We start from the raw sequence: 19995 nt of genomic DNA on the forward strand, positions 1-19995 counted from the left end.
CAGTTTTTCGTTCTCTGCAGAGTGAAGAAGTTGTGTTTTGGACTCTGTCCGAATAACGTTGCCTTTCCAACGTATTTTTTGCCATTTGGCTCGGCTCCACTGGGCCATCGGGCCTTCTTTCTTCGGTGTTTCCTTACTGGTTTATACTAGGGCTGCAACCATTGAGTTTTTTGACTTAGCCACCAAGATTTTCCCTCACATGTCGAGGCCTTCTCGTGGTTTTAAAAATTGCACTCATTGCCAACGGCCAATCTCCATCACAACTTGTTCATTCACTGTCTGTGCCCGGAGCATCGAGTGGACACTTGAATTTGCTGCTCTATGCTGCAAAAATGCTCTCTTAAGGCGTGACGAGTTCAGCAGAAGTTGTTTGGATTGGCCACGGCCTCTGGCGATAAATCGATGCCATCGGTATCAACAGAACCAGCATCAATGCCTCCTTCAACATCAGACATTGTTCCTACATCAGGTAAACCTGCTAAAAAGCCATCCTGTACTCCACAAGCATCGCAAGCATCATCAGTATTGATTGCCTCGATGCATGCCAGTTATTTTTTCTGCCACCTGAAGCTGATGCCCTAGGCAACTGCCTAGTCAGTATGGGCTGACCCTGTGGTTGGGAATGCATATAATGTTCTTCTAGTGGAGGTGGTAGAGATCTAACAGAATTCAAATATGAGTCTGGGATAAACACAGGGGATCTTTATTTGGCAGGACATGAATAAAGGTAGAGATCAACTAGGACCTAAAGCAATGAAACTGGACACACTATATGGTCATTTTTTTGCGTTTATGATGACAATGCAATAAAATGTGCTAGGCTTTGTGCAGGGTTAGAGTGGCTGTTTAGCACAGTGGTCTCCAACCTTTTTCACGTACAGGGCCACAGTGTGAATATGAAAAAACTCTGAGGGCCACCAAAATATTTTGGGCTGACCAACATACCGTATATACTCGAATATAAGATGATCTGAATATAAGTTGAGACCCCCATTTTCCCCCCAAAAAGGAGGGGGCTGAGCAGCACCGAGCAGGAGCACACTTTGGCATGAGAATTTGTGGAAGCCAGTCAGGAAGCTGCTCAGCGCGGAGCAGAAGCGACAAAGCGCGCTCCTACATGGTGCCGCTCAGCCACTGAAGAAACCAGAACTCATGGCAGCCACCGACTGACCAGGTTAGCAGCGGAGCAGGAGCGTGGAAAGCTCGCTCCTGCCTGCTGCGCCTCTGGACCACCAGGGATCGGCAGAGGAGGTACGATGGACAGGGCAGGGAGGGGGGCAGGGTACAGAGCCTGGCGGCGGTCTGCAATAAGTCTGGAAGGGGGACCTGAATATAAACAGGGAACCCCATTTTCGGGCCAATTTTTTGGCCCAAAAAACCCGGTTTATATTTGAGTATACTATATATGGTACTATTAATTTTGTAAACCACCTTGACCTGCTTGTTCAGACTGGATATTACGTAAACATTAAAAATTAACCATAATATTGATTCTACAACATTTCAAGGATATATTTTAAAAACTCACTTAACTTTGGATTGTCAACAGTAGCAAAATCCATAAATGAGACACTTAAGAGATTGTATGTTTGCAGTTACTAAGGCAAGTACACAAGATTGAAATTAATGTGTTTTCAGGACTCAGCCAACTGTTTGAGGGTCACAATGGAGGACTTTGGGGGGCCCTGCGTTGACGACCACTGTTGTAGCACATATGTTTGTGGGCACAAAAAAATAAAAAAGGGCTTTAGACAGGAGCTAACACAGCAGAAATACTTGTGAAGAGACCAGGACACAGCATATTTAAATTATGGTAATGAGACTATTGACTATTCTGTACTTATGCAGAGAAGTGTGCAGACAAATGAAGTCTGAACAATACTGAGGCTTTAATGTAAAGTTTCCTGTGGTCGTGTTAGTGGAGACTTCATTGTTTATCACTTATTGTGTATACCTCATATACCACAGTAACTGTAAGAGGGTCACTGCAGTTTACAATCAATACATTACAAGATAGTGAAAGGAACTCCCAAAACTAGATAGGACAGCATTGATCAATAAGATAGAACCTAAAGTTATATAGAGCCAGTAGGCAAATAGAGGAAGGGGTACCAGCACATAGGGAAGCAAAGATAGGGGTAGAGACTGTTCTGTCACCCTAGATGACTGGTGCCAGGTAGTATTATGATACAGAAGGGCCAAAGGACAGCTGAATCTTAAAGTTTGAAAAGGATAGCTCTGACCATACATAGGGTGGAAGGGAGTTCTACAGATTTGGGGCCAGAAAGAAAAATGCTGAATTTCTTGTCGACTCATAACAGGTCCTTTTGGGTGTAGGCAATACTAAGGGGAACCAAGGAAGAAAGAGAGTGACCAGAATATAAGACTTGTTGAACTACGAGTTTCCTCACTCTCCCAACATCTTTCACCTAAAAAAAAGCCATGGAGGGGCATAATCGAAAGGGACATCTAAGTCTGTTTATGTCCATCTCGCAAGTCGTCCAAAGTTAAAAAGAGCCTAAGACACATTTTTGAAAGAGACGTCCAACTTATTTTTACTTTCAAAAATCGTCTAATTATACGTCCTGCCGATCTGATCGTCCAAGCTGCTAAATCGTCCATCTTTATACCACATTTCCGTCCAACTTTCCGTCCAAGTCCAAAACGCCTAGAACAAGCCCTGTTGGACGTGGGGTACCTTACAGGGCACTGCTCTGAACTTCACAAAAAGGGTGCTATGGCTTCTCCTCCCTACAGCTCCCTTATAGGTCATGATGAGTCCCCCAAACCACCTCCAGAATCCCCTAGACCCACTTATCTACCACCCCAATAGCCCTTATGGTTTCAGGAGCCACTTATATGCCAGTAAAAAAGGGTTTTGGGGGTGTATAGGGGAGTGCACGTTTAAGTATCAATGCAGTGATTACAGGGGCTTATGGGCATGGGTCCTCTTCTCTATGGGTCCCTAACCCACCCCCAAGATAACTTAAGCTGCCTCTGGGCTGGATGACTAGGCTTTCCTATGCCAGGCGGCCAGGTGATGATGGTCTGGAGGCTGAAATTTAAAGTTGTGAATAAAATTTTTATGGGGTGGGGGGGTTGGTGATCACTGGGGTAGTGTGTGGTGGTCTGTGTTATGTGTTTGAAGTGCTTTTCTCGTGAGTTTAGGTGGATTTTGTGACTTAGACCATGTTTTACATGGTCTAAGTCACAACGTCCAAGTTCTGTCGATCCTGGGCTGTATAACTTTCGGTTATACATGCTGTATGACTAAGTCCCGCCCTCGACACGCTTCCCGAAACGCCCCATTTAGCGTTGGACGTTGAGCAGCACTATGAAGGCCTAGGTCATTTAGAAATACGTCCAAAACCTGTTTTTATTTTCGGCACTTGGACGTTTTTGAGAAATGTTCATCCTAGTGCCGGCTTAGGCCGGTTTTTGGACGTTTTTCTCTTTCGATTATGAGCCCCATAGTGTTCCAGTAGACCTCCTCCTTTCCTGATGACCCCCAACCTCCTTGAAATCCAAAACAAAAATCCCTGGTGTTCTAATGACATCCTTCCCATCTACCACTCAAACTTAAACATCCTTGATGGTTCTAGTGGATTCTGATCCCCCCCCCCAAGATATGCATGCCTTGAAGGTGGGAGGCAGAAGCGATGCTCACTGGCTCCTGCTTCTGCACCACCATCTTGTAAAATGGTGGCATCTGACCCTATAACAAGAAAAATATATATAGATGTTAATTTGGGGTAGGCACTACCTACTTATAACTTAGCTCTGTGTAATATTTTAAGACAATATATGAACATTAAGGAAGACCTAGATTCTTATTTTCACAGAGCAAGTTTATTTACCAGATTATGCAGGCAATGCAGTAATTTTAGCTACAATTGAGGGATCTTTAAACAAGGAAAATGTGCCACAAGATAAAATATTGTTAGTGAAGCAGAATGATTACTTAACATGGATTAAAAGTAACTCACTCTGATAAAGGCCCAAAAGTATTCTTCTTTCTTATTGTTGCTTCTGGTTAGAAGAGTGAAGAGGGTGACTGGAGGAGATGATGTCCTTGCTGGAAGAAAAGTTCTTCAGCTGCAGAAAAGCTGGGTGTGGAACATGGAGACTTAGATGCAAAGGAGATTCCAGCAAAGTGTTTTGCAGATCCAGTGCCAGTCCCAAGAGGAGGAGCTTAGGTGAATCTCCCCTTTTTTATGGACCATAGGAGCTGGAAGTTAGGTCCAATCACAAGTCAGGAATTCAATTCAAACTGGTCCTTTGTTTCCTGCTGACCAGATACTGACAAGAGTCATTGTCTAGTTGTTTCATGCAGTTGGCATTTCATATGCTACATCCCAGCTTCTGATTGCTTAGGTAGTTAACACTTTTATTCCAAACCCTATGTCCTTTCATTCCACTCCAGCCTCTGGTTGCTGTTCATACCTTGGAAAATAGAGTTCTGTTTGACACTGTTGAATCTTCTGTTATTGTGCATATTTTATTTATTTTAAAAATGTCTTCCCTGCTTAATGCCTAAGTAGGGTTACAGTAAAAACATACATATTCAAAATACATACAAACATATTATAAGACTATACATCTTCTTATCCTACTCTTTCAAAATCCCAACACATTCAAAGAAACTGGCATAGCGCTGATAAAAGTTTGTACAGTACATAAAAGCATATAAAGGGAGATCTTGAGGCGCCTATATCACTGAAAGAACTTCAGACAGCGTTGAAGTCCCTTAGAACTGGATCCGCTGCAGGTGGTGATGGATTTACTGTGGAGTTTTACAAATCATTCCAAATTACATTATTACCTCATCTTTTAAATTTGTATCAGACACAACTAACTAAAGGTTGCATTTCAGGTACTATGGCAGAATCTTTTACTATTGTCTTGGTTTCAAATTACAGGCCTATTTATTTGATTAATGTAGATGGAGAACTTCTAGCTAAGTTATTGGCTTTACGTTTGGCCAAGGCTCTCCCTTATATTATTGGTATGCACCAAACGGGTTTCGTTGCTCAAACACATTTGTCAAATAACACTAGACTGGCTTTTTATATGTTAAATTTAACGAAAGCCATGGAAGATCCGGCCTTCTCTGTTTCTTTGGATGCGGAGCAGGCCTTTGATCGTGTAGAATGGACCTTCATGTATCAAGCAATGGATTGGTTTGGTATAGGATCTGGATTTATTCAAATGATTCAAACCTTGTATAGTTCCCCTTCTGCCAGATTATATATTAATAATATTTTTTCAGAGAATTTTCGTCTGGAGAGGGGAGTTAGACAATGGTGTCCGCTATCCCCTTTGCTTTTTGATATTGTTCTGGAACCCTTGTTATTGGCTATTCAACAGACAAAGGAGATACAGGGTATTCCTTATGCAGGTCAGGAATATAAGGTCTCTGCTTATGCAGATGATATTTTGCGCCATTTGAAGAATCCTGAATCTACCATTCCGCATGTACTAGATTTGATTGACCGATTTGGAAAATTTTCTGGATATAAAACAAATTGGAGTAAATCAGAGGTTCTTCCGCTAAATGTATATTGTATAAAAGGATTGATTCTTTCCCTTTCCTTTGGAAGGAAGAGGGTATAAAATATCTGGGTATTTGGATTCAAAAAATGCTGTTAGATACAATGAGAGTAAATGAAAAATCTATTGCTGAAGGTCTCAGAAATGTGTGAGCAATGGAACCCCTTACATCTTTCTTGGTGGGGGAGAGTCCAAACGGTTAAAATGATGATTTTGCCTGTAGTTTGTTACCAAATGGGTATGTTGCCAGTTTATTTTCAGGGGTCCTTTTATAATAAATTAAATAGTATCCTTACTAAATTTATTTGGCTGTGTAAAACTGCGAGAATTGCTTTAGTTTCTTTACAAAAACCAATTGCGGCGGGTGGGGTAAACTTCCCAAATTTTTATAGGTACCATCAGGCTATATACTGCGTCAGGGTATGTATTGGATCCTTCCTGAGCTCATGGAACATCTTCCGGACTGGTTAATTCTTGATGTTGGCTATTAAAATGAACAAAGATTAAAAAAAAAAAAAAAAAATGTTTGTACAGTACAAACTGTAAAATACATTCCTCATCAAAACGAATAAACTTTAACGAATAAATAAGTTTTCAACTGCCTTTTAAACAACGCTCTCTCTGCATAGGCTCATAGGCTCTGGCAATGCGTTCCATAAATATGAACCTACAACAAAAATTACTCTTGTTGGCATTTTTTTTTATAGCGGGTCTTACCTAACGTTTCAGTTGATAACCTCATGCAGAGTAAAGCTGCAAAATAAAGTTCTGTTTGACTCTGGTACCAAACCCAGTTATCTTTTGTATCCATTTAAAGGAGTACATAACTTCTTTGTTTTAGGCTTGCAAAAGTATGAAGACAGATGGCTACAGGCCAAGGTGGTCAGCTCCAGAAATACAAATTAGTTCAGGCCATATTTTTATAATTGTTGGATCCAGGAAAATTAATCATATCATGCTACATATAGCAAAATTAATCATATCATACTACAACCCTGCATTGAGAATCCTGGGACAGAGCTTGTAGAGTCAATCTGAAAAATTCCTTTATTTGGTAGACTGACCCTACGTGATTTGTACCAGGCTAACCTGTGCAGGGTCAGGCACTGCCATCTCGCATGATGGTGGTGCAGAGGCAGGACGTCCAAAGTACGTGGAGTTGTGGTGTCCATTTGACCAGCTGCGCCTTTTTAGTTTGGGGATCATGGGAGGACATGGGTCATCTTGGATACCTGGGAGTTTTTGTTTGGGATGTTGGAAGGTCACCTCTGGGCTCTGAGTGGCCATGGACCTTAAGAACATGAGATCTGGCTAGATACTTGGGACCTGGGTTGGAAACAGGATACTGGGCTTGACAAACCTTCAGTCTGTCCCAGTATGGCAATTCTTATGTTCTCTATTGAGCAAACAAAGGCAAGAGAAGATGTCCAATCAATCAAACAATACCTTTATTCTATAAATGTTCGTCTCTACAAGGTACCAAATTTTGGCATGTAGGATGCCTTCCTCAAGGGACACTTGGATGTATCGAAAGCCACAAAGATTAAGATATAGAAAACATAGGTCAATTCCAATATGAGAGTGACTTAGCCTAAAGGGCTGGTTCCAGATACAGACTCAAAAGGACACTAAGCAGTGTTCATTAAAGCAAAAGGTTTTTGTGTGACACCCTGGTTGAGCGTTAGAATCACAAAATTGCAAGCCCCCTGCGCCCGGTGCAGCGACGGAGACTGAAGATCCCATACTCTGACTCATCTTGGGGCAGCTGCCGCTCTTTCCTTTCCTTTCCCCTGGGTAGATGCACATGTGTGTTTGGTTGTATGGGGGGTATGCATGCAGGGGTGTCTGGTGCATGATTGTTGTGACTTGCAGTCGAGTGTTAAGAGGTTTGATTATGTTTGCTTGGGGGTTTTCTACTACTTAAAATGTCAATTGTGTTGGGCATTCAATCGAGGGGTTCTTTCTCTTGTTGATTTCCCTGGCTGTTGTGCTTTTATCTGCTTCCCCTTTCTGGTTGTATGTTCCCTTTGGAATTGCTAATAAAGATATTCACAAAAAAAAAAAAAAAGAATCACAAAATTGAAAGCTTGCGCATGTGTATAGGGGTCACATATGCAATCTGAATATTTCTGCGTACATGAATATACTGGGTCAGATCAGTGGTTCATTTAGCCCAGCCAGTAATCTGTTTCCAACTAAGGCCAATCCAGGTTACAAGTACCTGGCAGAAACCCAAATAGTAGCAACATTCCATGCTACCAATCCCAGTGCAAGCAGTGGCTTCTTCAACGTTTATCCCTACGGACCTTTCCTCCAGGAACTTGTCCAAACTATTTTTTAAACCCAGCTACACTAACTGCTCTTACTGCATCCTCTGTAAACAATTTCCAGAGTTTATTAATTGAGTGAAAAAATATTTCCTATTTATTTTAAAAGTATTTCCATGCAACTCCGGTGAGTGTCCCCTAGTCTTTGTAATTTTAATAACAGTAAAAATTTGATTCAGTTTTACCCATTCTACACCTCAGCCATGTCTCCCCTCAGCTGTCTCTTTCCCAAGTTGAAAAGCCCTAACCTCTTTAGCCTTTTCGCATGAGAGGAGTTCCATCTCCTTTATCATTTTAGTTGCTCTTCTTTGTAATTCTACTATATCTTTTCTGAGATAAGGTAAACGGAAGTGAAGGTAACATTCAAGGTGAGGTTGCACCAAGGAGCAATACAAAGACATTAGCATCCCTTTCCTAATTCATAGCATCCTGTTTGCTTTATTTTTTTGCTGCCACCACACACTGAAATCACTCAATATTCAGGTTGTCAGTGATAAAATACAAGCACTTTGACCTCAAAAATATGCTCAGAGACAGGAAGGCAAACGGCTAGGGGCCAAAGCCCCAAGAGAAATTGTCTCACCATATTGTGAAGTTCAGTGAATAACACCATTTATAGCTGTAGTCTAGCTTTAAAAGTTCATAACTTGTGGATTCAATTATTTGAAGCAGAACACTTTAACTTAATTAAAGGCCCCTAGCCGTTTGCCTTCGTGTCTCTGAGCATATTTTTGAGGTCAAAGTGTTTGTATTTTATCACTGACAACCTGAATATTACAAGTATTGAGTGGTTTTTGTTTTCACTAAGTGCGTTTCAATCACTCTGTTTAGAGTACCAATTTATATATATATTGGACTTTGTCGCCCCTAGACACTAGGCAGATTTCAGTGTATTGTCTCTGCACCCTTTTCTCTGAAACCAAAAGAAAGTGCTGGGTCTCTTTACCCCTGCTGTGGTGCTCAGTGCACTTCTCTGTAGCTGCACTGAACTCACTGTGAATAAATCAGACTTCCATTATTTTAAATATGCGGCGCCTTGTTGTTTAACTCAAGGCTTCGCGCGGGGGTTGGCTCGTGCACAAAACATCCTGCAGCCGGAAAACGGGGTGCTAAATCGGTACAAAAGCCTGGATGCACTTTTACCACGCGGGCCACAGGTTCATTACAACCCTGGCGTGGCATTTCACACTGAAAGCCTCCAGGTGAAAAGGTCCCAAAAGGAACCACTCCTGAGCCCCGAAGCCCGAGCGGCCGCCGCGACCACCCCAGCCAGCGCCAGAGTCCGCCCCCCCGGGCCGCATTAACCGCGATTACCCTACCTGCTCACCCCCCGCCCCGGCTTTTCCCTGCAGGCATTGGAGAGGCCAGCTGTCAATCAGCCCCCCTCCCCCCCCCCCTCCTCCGCCGGCGCCTCTCAGCCCTGATGCCGCCGCAGCCGCCGCCACAAGAGAAGAGGAGCGGCGCGATGGAGGAGGAGATGCAACAAGCGGAGGAGGGACCGTGCGCCCCCCACATCTACCGGCACAGGAGCCCCTACAGCCTCCTCAAGACCTTCCCCGGCAGGAGGCCCCTGGCCAAGAGGTACGAGAGACCCACCATGGTGGCCATGCCTCAGCACTTCCAGCAGCAGCAGCCAGCCTCCAGCAGCAGCGAGCCGCCGTACCCGAACGGGCCCAGCAGATCGGCCGCCTCCTCCCAGCGGCGGCGGAGTGGCAGCGGCACCGGGGCCTCCGGCAGGTACAGCCAGGGCACCGTGGAGCTGAGCGCAGGTAGCCGCGGCGGGTGTGTGCATGACGGGGGAGGGGAAGGGAAGGGGCTGTGCCGGCAGAAAGTTCAGTCCCTGTGCCGCTTAGGAGGGGCGGGGAGGGAGGGAGGGAGGGGAGCTACCCCGCTGCTCGGCTTCTGGAGGAGATGTCCTCTTTCTGTTCGGCTCTGATCAAAGTTTTCCCAGAAGAGGGGATTGTCATGGAGATGGTCCCTCTTCAAAGAGCTGTGACAGACACTGGCAATCCCAGAGCAAGGCTAAACTGTTCTAATGAGTTGTTAATTTACTAGTCCGCCTCCTGTTCTGTCTTCCGGGAGTGCCTTTTGCTCTAGAGCTGAGAAATTCAAGTTCCTGGGGAATGCTTTGTGGGGTCCTGATCGCCTGCATAAAAAGACACCTCAAAAATGATATTTTCTGTTTAGTTGGCTAAATGAAAGTTTGTACTTCTCTTAACTTATTGCTATCTTAATGACTAGTGTTTGTGAATTCCGTGGTGAATGAATACAGCTTAAATGATCTCAGGAAAAGCTGATATCTGTTCCTCTCGGAATAATGTTTCTATTCATTTTTCTTTGTTTTTTAAAAAGCATTAATGACTCAAGGAGGAGAAGTAAAATATCTTCAATTGTCCTTTGAGGCTAGTTGCATCAGCAAACAGACCTCGATGTGGCATATTATTTTTGTAGCGTTCTTGCTCCGATTTAACAAAGGCTGGAAAAAAAAGAGTCAAAACATCAGAATTATTTTAAATTAAACTTGTAAAATACTAACTGCAGCTCTTCCTCCATGGAGGTCTTAGTGTTTAACACACATACTGTAGATCTCACTGTGCAACCTAAATTTGGCATCAGGAAATGGGAAATTGCATCCTTAAGCAGAGTACAATCAAAAATGAATTACAATAAATCCTGTATAATTGCATAGGTCATTCTCTTTAATGAGATTTTATTAACCTGACTGTCAAGCCTTTGAGTCAGGCAGATATTTTATCTTCGTCAGCTGATAAAAGTGTCAGCTATAAACCACCATATAAATATTCATAAATCTACACATCTGTGGCAGCCTATCGGCATCATTCTTCTGGACATTAAAAGCATTCTAATTACTTTCTGTCTTGCAGAGCTCAAATGCTGCTCGCTATATAGTATGTGCTTGGAAGGCATGATTGCTTTTGTTTGCCATCACAAATCTCAGGGTGTTATTTTTTATACTGATGAGCCAGAAAATATTCGGGGTTTGACTGAACAGGATGAATGTAAGGATGCACCATCTGGTTCCAATAGCATCAACAGTATCAACTCATTCTTTAATTTTTGACAGGTCATCCACTTATTTATTTACAAATTTTTAGATATATATATTCCCTTGGGCATATGCATGAGATAAAAATGATCATTTACTCTGATCAAAGGTAATGGCTGTTTATGTGAAACACAGAGCGGAAAGGTTTGCTATATCTATCTCTCAACTTCACTTATATATTTGTGGATGCTTCTTTGGAGTCCATCCTTTAGATTTATATAGGTAGATAGATATAGATAGATGGTTGGGTATTCTTTATTTCATGAGAGCATAATAATTTGTCTAATTCTGCAGCTCAATCCAACAATGGTCAGCTTATGCAGATAAAGCACAATCATTCTCTGCTATGTAATGCTGAAATCCATAGTTAATTATCATGATAAATCTTACATTCTAAATTTATAAGGCAGTGTCTTGTTGCCTTAAAGCATGCCGTGGAAAATCTGTCATTAGACCTGGCATTGGTGCTGGTATAGAGAGGCTGGAATACTCCTGGGAGTATCCTGATACTGTTTGGTGCTGACCTCTGTTGACTTATGGGTTTCTACAGTGACTGTAAAATGAAAGAAAACCTTCAGAGAATGGAACCCTCTTTGCTTAAGCTCCAGTAAATGCCTGTAATAAAATCACTGGTATCAGATGTAGTTCCCAGTGCATAGTGAAAGGACATTGTGTGTGTTTAACTTCTAAAAGAGCTGGGGAAAATGATGACTGAAGAACTCTCATTTCAGGAAAGGATTTATCATCATGGTATAATATATTGCCCATGAGATGCATTTACTAATTATTTCAGCTGCCTTTGGAACCAGAGTAATTCAAAGGATAGCTTACAGCAGATTCCAGTGATGAAGTTGTATATGCATAAGAATTGCCTTACTGAGTCGGACCAAAGGTCCATCTAGCTTGGTGTCCTGTTTCCAACAGTGGCCAATCCAGGTCACAAGTACTTGGCAAGATCCCCAAAAGTAGCAAGATTCCATCTCTAGGGACAAGCAGTGGCTTTCCTCAGGTCTACTTGTTAATGGTTTGTGGCCTTTTTCCAGGAATTTGTCCAAACCTTTTTTTAAACCTGGTTAAGATAACTGTTGGGGCTGGCTGAAGAGACTGTGGCACCCTGAGCCAACTTAAGCATTGATGCCCCCACTCCTGTAAGCTGGTATCTCTTTCTTTCCTTCCTTCTCCCTTGCCCCATCTGTGATCCGGTATCTCTCCCCCCTCTCAAGTCTTCCCCTCCTGCTGGATTAGGTGAGGCACTGTTGATAAAGGGTGCCAAAATCTCAGTCCAGTATCTATTCCTCTAGAAGTCTGAAGGTAGACCGGACTGGGATTTTGTCGCCCTGGGTCAGGGCCTCACCTGGTCCATATGTTGAGGCCTTGCTTACTGCTTGTACCAAATCTGTTGGCAACAAGTTCTAAAGCTGGTAGACTGACCCACTAGAGGTGCGTCACAGTTCACCACTAGGGGTCAGATGCTGTAATCTTGGATCCTGGTGGCACTGGAGGCAGGAGCAAGTGGGTATCGCTCTTTGCCTGACTGGATTTGAGGTGAGTGAGGCAGGTCTTCTGTGGGTAGGTAGTACAATAGATTCCCAAGGATTTTTTTATTTTTTTTTTTTTTAAATATGGGATTGGGGCAAGGGCCAACAGACTACCAGGAATTGTCTTGGATCATCTATTCTGTGGGGAGGGGCTCCAGTCAGTATCTTCAAAAAATACATTAAACTAAACTAACACAACCAAATGTGCACCACCTGCAACACTCCCTGATCCTTACCATCTTAGTAAATTTCCAGACTACTTCTTATATATCTCCAATTGACCTAATACCTCATATGTAATATGTAATACTGTAATAATGTAATCCGCCCTGAACCGCAAGGTAATGGCGGAATAGAAATCACTAATGTAATGTAATGTAATACCTGGTGCTGACCCGTGACTTTTTTCTTAGCTTTATGTTATCCTTCCTGTTAGTGCATGAGCCATTCACCACTCTTGCATGGACAGGAAAGATATCTCGCAATGAGGTTCATTACTTTGCATGCCCCTTGATTACTACATCCTGCAGCAAATTAGCAGTTCTAATGTACAGTTTTCTGCATCGGCCCATGAGTATGCCAGAGATAAATTTGCAAACATTTGAGTTGGCATTGTATGCAGATTTAGCTCCTGCATAATCACTGTGATAAACTTGAAAATCCAGTTGTCTAGTTGTGCCCTCAGATTTTGTAGCTAGTTCAGTTGCCTGTCCCATAGCAACGCGGTGGGACATTTTTTTGGTGAAACTCTTTTTTTTTTTTTTTTTTTTAAATAATTTCAGACCCTTCCCCCACCCCAGTCTAATCCAAAGTCTAATCAGAGACCTAGGAATCTAATAAGTCTTAACTATAATGGCAAAGCTTCAACTGGTAATTTATAATCTCCTGAGAGGATGTGAGACAGTAAGAAGGAAAATTAATAAAATGTAAATTTTGATGAGAAGCCACATTTTCCAAGTTTTGCATTTCAGTCTGAAGAAAAATAGTGTCTATAACAGAGCATTCTCCAGTCATAGTACATGGGCTTGTTGTGCCACTGGGACTTGTGTGCATCTGTGAAGCCGTCGGCAGTTTCACTCCCAGCAGGGCCTCCCAAGGCGGACAGGTTTCAGCGGAAATGTCAGCCTAACGATGTACCACCAATCTGGGCAACAGCAGATGGGCAATGTTAGAGGCGGAGGATTGCGTTTGATGCGATAATGGTGACAACAATGAATTTATACTGTGCAGAAGAAAGGCCCAGAAATCTACATCTGTATTCTGCCATGAAAACTTGATATTGTCAAGTCGCTAGGATTCGATCACGAGTTAATGGCATCTAACCAGTGGCGTAGTAAGTGGGGGGGAGGGCAGTTCACCCCAGGTGCCCTCTTGATGCGGGCACTAGCACCCGTCCTCCTGTCTGCCCCCTCACCTTCCCCGCCCTCTCCTACTACCACATGTGCACACCACTTCCTTTCCACCATACCTTTTTTGCCTGCTCAGGTCATCTTGAGTATAAATCGGCATCTTTGTGCCTACAATTGGACATACCCGCTTACACCATTCAATAGCAAGTGTAAATGTGTACATTTAACGGCATAAATAGTAGAAAACGAAGATGCAAGGATCTGCAGCATTCCATAGGAAAACAGAGCGAGCCGATCATAAAAGCACAAGCATCCAAATTATAGAAACTGCAATTTACTACAAAGCATAGAGCTAAAACATAAAAAATGACTGATGTGGCCACATTTCGCCTATATGAAGCTGTATCAGGGAGTAACTGGAGGGGCTTGCTCAAGCACACTTCTCTTTAGAGCTAACAAAAGTACTGGCAAATTTACACAGCAATCCTTCTCCAAACCTCTCAATAATATTTTTGAGCCTTATATAGGTGAAACATGGCCACTTTGGGCTCTTTTGATGTTTTAGCTCCATGCTTTGTAATAAATCGTAGTTTCTATAATTTGAATGCTGGTGCTTTTGTGATTTGCTCTCTCTACCGTTCTTTAGGGGTCACCGCAAGCAGGAGCCTGGCAGAGGGAAGGTCTCGACCAGGCCTGAGAAGGAATCGACTAGCTCCAGAAGGTATGCGGCAGGAGGGAAGGGTGTGGCAAGGGGGAGAGGGAAGAGGTGCTGGCCGCGTGGGAGAGAAGGAGGCCTTGAACCCTGGATCTGTGAACCATGAAGAGGAAGCTGAGGGAGGGTAGGAAGCTGGAGCTGAAGAGAAGACAGAGGTTCTGGACCCATGGGAGGGGGAGGGAAGGGAGAGAGGTGCTAGACCCACGCAGGGGGAGGGCTGGCTGTCACGCCATTCTTGAGATCATTACATTGACTTCCTGTTCAGTCAAGTTCCAATGCACCTGTGTAGTTTTAAAAATATTTTATGGACAATTAGGTGACTTAGTTGCACCAATGCCTTTAGGTCTGTCATGCAATATCATGTGAGCAGTGAATGTGACAACATGCTACCTGCTTCATTTAGGGTGCTAAACTCTCACTTAGAGGTCAAGAAAGAGCTGACGGTTTGGGATATCTGCCTAGACTCCGCCCTCTCAATGGGGAAGCAGATTGTCAAGGTGATACAATCAGGGTATGCTCAATTATACATCTTGAATAGATTGGAACCAGTGCTTTCACGATTTGATTTTCGCTCTGTAAATCGAGCATTGATATTAACCCGACTTGACTATCTTAGGCTTCCTAAAATTCTGCAGCTCAACTGATAAAAGATACTTCACTGGCTTCCATTCCCTCAGAGAATATACAGTACCATAAGATGCTTTCATAGATGCAACAGGTGATATACTCTACTGTTCCAGCATGGTTTCAAAATCTTTGGAATGTCTACCATCCTGATCATAGTTTACAATCTGAGGAATGTATGAGGCTTGACAATGACAAAGAACTTGGGATTCTCCATAAGAGAATTGGAAATATGATGTCTTCAGAAGTAGGTGTTCAGCTCTGGAACTCCCTTTCTGGAGTCATGAAACTGTGTAAAGATTGGGTATGTTTCAGGAAACAACTGAAAACTCAGTTATTCATTGATGCATATGTGTGATGGGGTGTATGTCCCATCATGTGAGAGAGTGCCGCCCTGAGGGAAGGCTACATCAGAGTCGACCTCTCCCTGTTTAACCCTGGGGTACTCTGGGGAGAGGTTGACTCTGATGTAGCCTTCCCTCGGGGCGGCACTCTCTCACGTGATGGGACATATACCCCATCACAATATGTAACATGGATTGACTGTATGTTGTTATAAGTTAGCATCATATTGCCTCAATGGGTTAATGAAGGAATGTTGAGAGATAAGTAAGAGTTTTAGTTTCACTGTCCTGCTAAGTAGATGTTATTTTGTTTGACGTGGTTTGTCATTATATTATGTATGTTACTTTGTACACTGCTTCAATTGTAAGTGGTTTATAAATGTTTTAAATAAATAAAATTAAAATGACAAAGTGGCAGTAGATCTTCTACTGTTTATATTCTGTCTTTTCCATCGTTTAAAGGTGTCAAGGAGTCAAGTCTTCCGTTCCTGCTCTTTTTTAAAAATTTACTATATGGAATGAATTATCCATCAGTCTGCAGTCAAACACTACCTATCAAATCTTTCAAAAAAAGATTAAAGACTTTCTTGTTTTCTGCTATTTTGGATTAGGGATTTTTTTTATTTTAAATAAGTTAATATACTGTGCAAAGTCTTAATGTAAACCACATTGAACCCTCCTTTGCAGGGATGAGGCAGTATATAAAACAAAGGATTAGATTAGATTAGAGGTGCTGGACCTGGTGGGTTGGACAAGGAAAGAGAGATGCTGAATTAAAGGGATGAAGGAACAGAGAGTGATATACTGAACACACAGCAGATGGAGGGAGGAGAGAGGGAGAGATACAGAGAGGTATAATGGGCATGGAGAGGAGAATAGGGACAGGGACACAAAGGGAGATGCTGCATGGGACCTTGGGAGACTGGGCATCTTATAGATTCTGAAAAACTGTTAAAGATTTTATTATTTCAAACTTTTTTTTAGAAAAACTGAATATGTTTTTCTGGTGTTTATTGTACATTTGTAAGTCTTTTGTGAACCGCATTGAGACCTAACTTTGGTACAGGAAGAGGCGGTATACATGACGAAAGATTAGATTTGATTAGATAATATTTAATGTCAGCAAATGCAAAGTGATGCATGTGGGAAAGAGGAACTCGAACTATACTTACGTGATGCAGGGTTTCACGTTGGGTGTCACTTCCCAGGCAAAGGATCTAGGTGTCATCATTGAGGATAGTGTGCGACAGTGGCTAAGAAAGCAAATAGAATGTTAAGAGTTATCAGGAAAGGAATGAAAACCCAAAGTTGAAAAAGTTATAATGCCTTTATATCACTCTGTGGTGCAGATGCACCTCGAATGCTGTGTGCAATTCTGATAGCCACATCTCAAAAAGGGTTCCGAGAAGGGCAACAAAAATGATAAAAGGGATGGGACACTTCCCTATGATGGTAGGCTAAAGCGACTAGGGCACTTCAGCCTAGAGAAGAGATGGCTCAGGGGAGATATGATAGAAGTCTGAAAATACTGAGTGAAGTGGAATGGGTAGATGTGAATCACTAGTTTACTCTTTCCAAAAATACTAGAACTAGGGTGCATGAGATGAAGCTACTAAATAGTAAATTCTGACTGGCCTTCGGCTAAACCTTCCCTCTCCCTTTCAATCTGTTCAGAACTCTGCTGCATGTCTCATATTCCGCCAGTGTCACTATGCCCACATTATCCCTATCCATTTCCGCATACAGTTCAAACTCCTCTTAATGGCCTACAAGTGTATTCACTCCACAACTCCTCGCTATCTCTTATCCCTCTCCATACTCATACTCGCCCTCCCCTCCCCCCTCCCCTGGGCATTCCACTCATCACTCTCTTATCTATATCCTTCTCCTCTACAGCCAACTCCAGATTCCGTCCCTTCTACTTTTGCTGCACCGTATGCCTGGAACAAACTGCCTGACTCGGTACGTCAAGCTCCACCTCTAGCAGTATTCAAATCCATACTCAAAAGCCCACTTCTTTGAAGCTACTTTCCATTCCAAACCCTAACCTACCTGCTAAGCATCAATATCTGTCTTATCATTCCCTCGGCAGCTTGTTTGTCTTAACTAGATTGTAAGCTCTTTTGAGCAGGGACTATCTCTTCTATGTTTTGACATACAGCGCTGGGTATATCTAGTAGCACTATAGAAATGATAAGTAGTAGTAGTGTAGATTTAAAACTGGAGAAAATATTTATTCAATCAACATATAATTAAAGTCTGGAATTTAGTTACCAGAGAATGTGGAGAAAGCATTTAGCTTGGCAGGGTTTAAAAAAGGTTTGGATAATTTCTTAAAAGAGAAGACCATAAACTATTATTAAGATGGCTTGGGGAAATCCACTGCTTATTCCTAGGATAAAAAAAGCATAAAATCCGTTTTTCTCCTTTGGATCTTGCCAGGTACTTGTGACCTGTAGTGGCCACTGTTGGAAACCAGGATACTGGGCTTGATGGACCTTTGGATTGTCCCAATATGTCAATTCTTATCTTGACTTATGTAGAGCTTGCAGGGATGGGATAAAGAGCTCATTGTGATGGGGTGGGGATGAGGGTAAACTTTGTCTCCAAGTCATTTTCTGTTCCCAGCATAGGATGGTTATTCCTCCTTCCCCTGCTATTCAATAGGTTTGCCACCCAGAAAGAAGCTTTTTTTTTTTCTGGTTGATACCCTTGCTTGGAATCAGTTCCCTGTTCATGTCTGGTGGAGGAGTCCTTGGGGAAAAAAAAATGTTAAAATTCTATTGAAAGGAAAGAGGTATTGAATTTGATGTACCACCTTTCTGTGGTTACAATCAAAGTGGTTGACATATATACAGGTACTTATTTTGTACCTTGGGAAATGCAGGTTTAGATAACTTGCTCAGAGTCACAAGGGGCTGCAGTAGGAATTGAACCTAGTTCTCAGGTCACCACACTAACCATTAGGTTACTCGTCTCACCAAGACTCGCTATTTTTGTTTTGGCTTACATCCTTGCAGAAACCTGATATGGGGGTCTCTGAAATGGAACAGTTTTCTATGAAGATGGAGATTATGCGAGATGTTTCTAATGATTCCATCTATATATTTTGTATGTCTGTCCTAGGCGTTCCTGTTTTTAATTGGTGTTCTTTTCTTCTATAATTTTCACTGTGATCCTGATGTGCCAGGCAGTATAGCAAATTTGAATAAACTTAATTAGATTAATTATAGGTATACACCAGTGGTCTCAAACTCGCGGCCTGCCAGGTACTTTTTTGAGGCCCTCGGTATGTTTTATCATAATCAAAAAAAGTAAAATAAAACAGTTTCTTGATCATATGTCTCCTTAGCTATAAATTATTATTATTAAGACTTAGGGCTCCTTTTACAAAGCCGCACTAGGGCCTTAATGCGCGGAATAGCGTGCGCTAAATTGCCGTGTGCGCTAGCCGCTACTGCCTTATTTTGAGCAGGCGGTAGATTTTCAGCTAGCATGCACTATAGCGCGCGCTAATCCGGTGCGTGCGCTAAAACCGCTAGCACGGCTTTGTAAAAGGAGCCCTTAGCCAAAAGGAAAGATTTATAAACTATAAAGCAAGGGTAGGGAACTCCGGTCCTCGAGAGCCGTATTCCAGTCGGGTTTTCAGGATTTCCCCAATGAATATGCATGTGATCTATTTGCATGCACTGCTTTCAATGCATATTCATTGGGGAAATCCTGAAAACCCGACTGGAATACGGCTCTCGAGGACCGGAGCTCCCTACCCCTGCTATAAAGAGTTTTTTTTAAAAATTTATCAATTTTCAATTACAATCAAGTTAACACTTGTACAGAAAGATAAAGTTAAGCAACAAATAAAGTACTGTACAATATAAATTATATCCTACTAGCCCACTAATCCAAGATAACTTAATATAGCTTAACTTTAACTCAAGTTCTCAATATTTAGAACCCAGATGTAGAAATCAGCGAGATGATAACAAAGAAATAAAAGTAAAGATAAAATAACAGTTATTGGCTGAGACAGGAAATCAAAATCTATGAGTGCTTCAGATATCCACTCCTTTTTTCAGGAGAGCAGGTTGTCAGTTGACTAGGATCAAAGAAAACATATTTTTGTGATTGATACACTATCACACATTTATATGGGTGACGAAGAAAATAGGTCGCCCCAAGAGCAATAACTCCTGGCTTTAACAACAAAAATTCACGTCGACATTTTTGTGTATCGTGACAAATCTGGATACATTTGTATTTTATACCCTAGAAAGTCTTTCTGTTTATTCTTGAAGAAAAGTCTTAATAGCCAATTCTTGTCTGGAGTTAAAGCAACTGTAAGAAGAAGTGTTGCCGGCTTTGCAAGTTCACTATCTGAAAGTTCCAAAATTGTAGAAATATTAAGTACTCGTTGATCATCTTCTTCCTTTAACTTTTCTTCCCTTTTCATTGGTAAATAATACACTTGGGTAATTGGCGGT

At 42.2% G+C, this 19995-nt stretch overlaps 1 protein-coding gene across 2 annotated transcripts in view; it reads left to right on the forward strand.

Annotated features, from left to right (window-relative positions):
- Window positions 1-8961: 8961 nt before the first annotated feature.
- Window positions 8962-19995, forward strand: part of BEND4 (BEN domain containing 4) — an 86697-nt gene continuing 75663 nt past the window's right edge. Inside the window, exon 1 of one of the 2 annotated variants that reach the window (XM_033946463.1) lies at window positions 8962-9646. In XM_033946463.1, coding sequence (XP_033802354.1) covers window positions 9301-9646 — 346 coding nt within the window. In that variant the 5' untranslated portion in view covers window positions 8962-9300. The remainder of the gene's footprint in view (window positions 9647-19995) is intronic. The other variant, XM_033946453.1, reaches the window with a different exon arrangement.

This window comes from Geotrypetes seraphini, chromosome 1 (genome assembly GCF_902459505.1).
Source record: "Geotrypetes seraphini chromosome 1, aGeoSer1.1, whole genome shotgun sequence".
Classification (NCBI taxonomy): domain Eukaryota; kingdom Metazoa; phylum Chordata; class Amphibia; order Gymnophiona; family Dermophiidae; genus Geotrypetes; species Geotrypetes seraphini.